Raw genomic sequence first — 5,509 nt, 5'->3', positions numbered from 1 at the left:
ATAGGCTCCGAAAGTTCAACTTGAAATTAAACCCGGCTAAATATGTGTTCGAAGTACCAACCGAAAAATTACTAGGGTTTATAGTCAGTCGAAGGGGCATAGAGCTAGACCCAACAAAGATCAAAGCAATCCAAGAATTACCTCCTCCTAAAACTAAGAAAGAAGTCATGAGTTTCTTGTGAAGGTTGAATTACATTGGACGATTCATAGCTCAATTCACCATCATTGTGGAGCCCATCCTCAAGCTCTTGAAGAAAGATGCTCCTACGAAATGGATAGAGGAGTGCCAAGAGGCATTCAACACTATCAAGAGATAACTGTCCAATTCGCCAGTCTTGGTACCACCAAGGCCCGGGAGCCCACTGCTGCTATATCTATCGGTCGCTGAAAATGCCTTCAGTTGCGTGTTAGGACAACACAATGAAGAAGGGAAAAAAGAATGTGCCATTTTCTATCTAAGCAAAAAAAATCACTGCCTATGAAGCAAGATACACGCTGGTGAAGAAAACCTGTTGTGCTCTAACTTGGGTGGCTCAGAAATTGAGACACTATTTTTCCTCGTACACCACTTAACTTATATCCAGGATGGATCCGTTGAGGTACATATTCCGCCAACCCATGCCCATCAGAAAGTTAGCCAAATGGCAGATGCTGTTAAGAGAATTCGACACCGTGTACATAGCTTAGAAGGCTGTTAAAGGACAGGCTTTGGCTGACTTACTAACTGTAAGCCCGGTAGATGAAGAGCTCAAACCACTTCGCACCCATTTCTCAGACAAAGGGGTGTTCCCATAGAAGAAGGAGCAACAGAATCTTACACTGGCTGGAGACTGTTCTTCGTCGGAGCAGTGAATTACAAAGGTTCCGAAATCGGAGCGGTTCTGATATTAGAAAATGGGCAACACTACCCCATGGCCGCAAAGCTCAAATTCCATTGTACTAACAATATGGCTGAATACGAGTCTTGCATTCTAGGTCTCTGAATGGTACTGGATATGAACATCGATAAATTACTGGTCATTAGAGATTTCGACCTGCTGATTCATCAAGTACAAGGCCAATGGGCCACCAAGAATGAAACGATCTTGCCATATGTGAACTTGGCACAAAGATTTTGTAGAAATTCAGAAAGATCGAATTTCAACATACGCCAAGGGCTCAGAATGAATTTGTCGATGCGTTGGCCACAATAGCATCAATAATCCAACATCCTGAAAGCAGTCACATCGACCCGCTAAGGATAAGCTTGAAAGAAGAGCATGCCCAGTGTTGCCACGTGGAGGCTGAGCCAGATATAAAGCCATGGTATAATGACATCAGAATGTATCTGGAAAAAAGGGTAATATCCGGAAAGCATTACAAGTGGACAAAAGAAGACCATCAGAAGAATGGCAAATGGTTTTTTCCTAAACATAGAAGTGTTGTACAAACGGACGCCAGATTTGGGTCTACTGCGACGTTTGGATGCCGGCGAAGTCACCAAACTTCTAAAAGAAGTACATGTTGGGGAATGTGGACCCCACATAAATGGATTTGTACTAGCAAAGAAGATTCTACGAGCTGTATACTATTGGATGACCATGGAAAGTGATTGCTACAAATATGTGCAAAGATCCTATCAATGCCAAATCCACGGTGATATAATCAAGGTTCCTCCGAGTGAGCTTAATGCTATGAGCTCACCGTGGCCTTTCGTTGCTTGGGGCATAGTTGTTATTGGACCCATTGAACTAGCGACTTCAAATGGCCACCGATTCATCTTAGTCGCTATTGATTACTTCAGAAAATGGGTGGAAGAACCGTCTCACAAGTCAGTGACAAAGAAAGTGGTAGCTGACTTCGTGCGAAACAATATCATATGCCAGTTTGGTATACCCGAGTCCATCATAACTGACAATGGAGTAAATCTGAATAGCCATCTGATGAAGGATATCTGTGAGCAATTCAAGATCACTCACCGAAACTCAACGGCCTATCGGCCACAAATGAATGGAGCCGTAGAAGCAGCCAATAAGAATATCAAGAGAATATTGAGGAAAATGGCTGATAATTACAAAGGTTGGCACGAGCAGTTGCCTTATGCTTTATTGGGATACCGTACAACAGCCAGAACTTCAACAGGAGCGATTCCATATTTGTTAGTCTACAGTACTGAAGCAGTCATACCTGCCAAAGTTGAGATACCTCCTTTGAGAATCGTTCAAGAAGTTGAGTTGGATAATGCTGAATAGGTCTGAGTTCAATACGAGTAGTTGGCTTTAATCGACAAGAAAAGAATGGTCGCCGTATGCCACGGTCAACTATACCATCAAAGGATGGCAAAAGCCTTCAAAAAACGAGTCAAGGCTCGACTCTTTCTAATCGAGCAACTGGTGCTCAAAAAAATTCCCACATCAAGTTGAATACAAAGGAAAATTCTCTCCCAACTGGCAAGGTCCCTATGTGCTCCGGAATGTACTCTCCAAAGGAGCAGTAGTGCTTGCGAAAATGGATGGACAAGAGTGGCCGAAGCCGATCAACTAAGACGCAATTAAGCGCTACTATGCATGAAGATGAAGTTTCTCAGTTTGTAATAGTACCCTTTCCTTGTAATCATTATTCTTCTTTGTTTGTAATAGCCTTGTAATAGACGGGAAAAACAAAACAACTTTTGTAATATGAACTACGCAATGACCTGACTTCCCCACAGGGGGATACGTAGGCAGTCCTTCTGGGACCCGGTCGCACTATTAGTAAAAACAAAAAACTCATTTACTTTTATTTTGAACTACGTACGACCTGAATTCCTGCTGCGACAGGATACGTAGGCGCTCTTTGGGCTCGGTTGCACCAAAAGAAAAACTCAAGAAAACCCTAGGAAGCTTCAAAAATAGGACTTCACAAGAGATGCCAGGGTCGCCACACGCCCAACTGAGGTGGAACTTCTGGGAAGATCTCAAAATTTGTGCCATCAATTCGCTACAAAGTGTCAGCCAACCCAGAGTTTTAAAGTGGGGCAGAAATTTTGAGAAGATCTCAAAATTTCTCATTTATTCGATACTGTAAACTGGGTCAGAAATTTTGAGAGGACCTCAAAATTTCCCGCAACTTGAAAGATTCAGCACGAGAGTTCGTCGATCAAGATTCAAACTGGGGCAGAATGTTTGAGAAAAGGTCTAAAAAATTCCGCGCAAAGAAGAAAAGAACCCCAATCACGAAAGAAGGGATATCCCTCATTCAAGGCACATGTCATGACAATTAACCTTACCACTTTCAAAATAATGCATTTATTTTTCTACAAATTAGATACCTTTATAGTAACTTTACAAAAACGATTTTTTGCATGATGAAAATAAATTTATCTTTCTAATACCAGAACCGAATGGATTTCAAGTCCAGAAAGTCGTAGATGCGACAGCGCCAGCAACACGAATCAATTTTAGATAAGGAAAAACTAATCCATTTCTGATGCAAGTCTCAGGACATCGGAAGGCGATCCTTTTTCTAACTTTGCTTCATGTGCATGAAATGGTTTGCCAAAAGAAGATCAAGACCACTGCTGAGATCAGGCTTTTAGAAAATATCCAGCCACGAGGGCTATAAGGTTTTGAATGCCACCAAGGGCAAATATCTTTCCACGAGGACTATAAAAGATCTGAATGCCATAAGGGAAAAATATCTACCAAAAAGGGCTATAAGGATTTGAACGCCACGAGGGCAAGCATCTGGCCATGAGGGCCCATAAAAAATAAAAGACCATAATGGCGAAAGTCACCGGCCAATGGGGTCCTAGTAAAATAACACGGCATACCTAACCAAGAGGGTCACAGCCGGCATAAAGGATGAAAGAAAGACGATTCAGCTGAAGGGGCCATATCTGTTATTTGCATCACTTATTCTTATTTTCCGTGAGGGCCATTGCATATATATTTTTCCTGTTGCCGAGAAGGACATCACTTCTTCTTATTTGCCATGAGGGCCATTGCATATCTATTTTTCCTATTGCCGAGAGGGCCATCACTTCTTCTTATTTGCCAAGAGGGTTATTCATACAAACATGCCAAGAGGATCATTCATACAAACATTCCAAGAGGGTCATTCATACAAATATGCCAAGAGGGTCATTCATACAAGCATGCCAAGAGGGCCATTCATACAAGCATGCCAAGAGGGCCATTCATTAAAATTGCCAAAAAGGGCCATGCATACGAGCTACCGGATATAATCAAGATGTCAAAGCGATGTAAAACCGGTCATGAGACCGCAGTATTCGCTAAAAAAGGATAAAGCTATGTAAAACCGATCATGAGATCGCAGTATTGGCTCAAAAAGGACAAAGCTATGTAAAACCGGTCATGAGACCACAATATTCACTCAAAAGACAAAGCGATGTAAAGTCAGTCAAGAGACCACGATATTCGCTCAAGACGACAAGACGATGTAAATCCGGTCGGATGACCGCAATATTCGTCACCAAAAATCAACGTTACTCGGTAGATGGAAGTAGATGTGTAGCCACCAAATAAAGCAGGTTGATCAAATCCAGACAGATTGTGGAGCAAACGTGGAGCTTTTTCTTATGCATCCGGTCGAGATAGGGTGCCCATGAGAGTCAAGATCTCCGGCCAAGACTTAGAAGACCGCTCCCCCTGCTCAGCCATACAAAAATAATTATTTGCTTATCTGTTTGTTTGTTTGCTTTTATTCCGCTATCAGTCGAACACACACCGGCACACATAAAGGCACTCTTGCATCAGGGATAACCTTTTCTTCCGATCGAGTCGAACTATAAGTGACTCGATTCCTAAAGATAGGGATATGTAGGCAGACTCAATGCTAGAGAGTCAGTCACACTCCAACCAATTGTTGCACCTTATTTTTACCAAAGGCTAAACAAAGCACAACTTATGGAGATCTGAAATAATTAATTATGTACAGAGTCGTCACCTAGAATTTAAGGTATACTAGGGTACCTATAAATTATTAATATATGCAGCTTAACATGGTCTACGAAAATAAGTGAGATTCTAGGTAAGTGTTCAAATTATTCCGAAGGGAAGGTGTTAGGCATCCTTCAGAATCCACCAATGTGGTTCCCGACTGGACCAATTTAACTATACGAGGGACGTGTAAAAAGGCTTGATTACTATTTACAAAAATATTAATGGAATTTAGTCTAAAGAATAACTAATATGACTATTCACGTAAATAATCATGTAATACGTATTTTATACATATGTGATATAATAGTTATTTTTTAAAAAAATAAAAGTTATCTGCAACTTAGGAACTTGGGTATGTGAAAAAGATATAAAAAATGGACATGAAATTATTTTGCACTCAAAGTGAGTTAACTAATTTAACTAGCTAAGTATGTACGCCTAATCAATTAATTATGAGAGTATATTCTAAAGCCTAAATATTGAGGCAAATCACCATATTTATTCACTTAAGTGTGCTAAGCTATTGAATTAAAACTCTAGCGAAACATGATAACTATAAGAATATTAGCTACAAAAATAATAACTGC

General features: G+C 40.8%; 1 protein-coding gene across 1 annotated transcript; it reads left to right on the top strand.

Annotated features, from left to right (window-relative positions):
- The first annotated feature begins 1,673 nt into the window (after nt 1–1,673).
- LOC132613872 (uncharacterized) lies at nt 1,674–2,231 on the top strand. The gene has a single exon (XM_060328161.1). It carries the CDS (start codon nt 1,674–1,676, stop codon nt 2,229–2,231), a length of 558 nt encoding a protein of 185 aa, XP_060184144.1.
- Nucleotides 2,232–5,509: the final 3,278 nt, after the last annotated feature.

The sequence above is a fragment of the Lycium barbarum genome, chromosome 1 (genome assembly GCF_019175385.1).
Source record: "Lycium barbarum isolate Lr01 chromosome 1, ASM1917538v2, whole genome shotgun sequence".
NCBI lineage: Eukaryota > Viridiplantae > Streptophyta > Magnoliopsida > Solanales > Solanaceae > Lycium > Lycium barbarum.
This window is presented reverse-complemented; position numbering and strand designations above follow the sequence as displayed.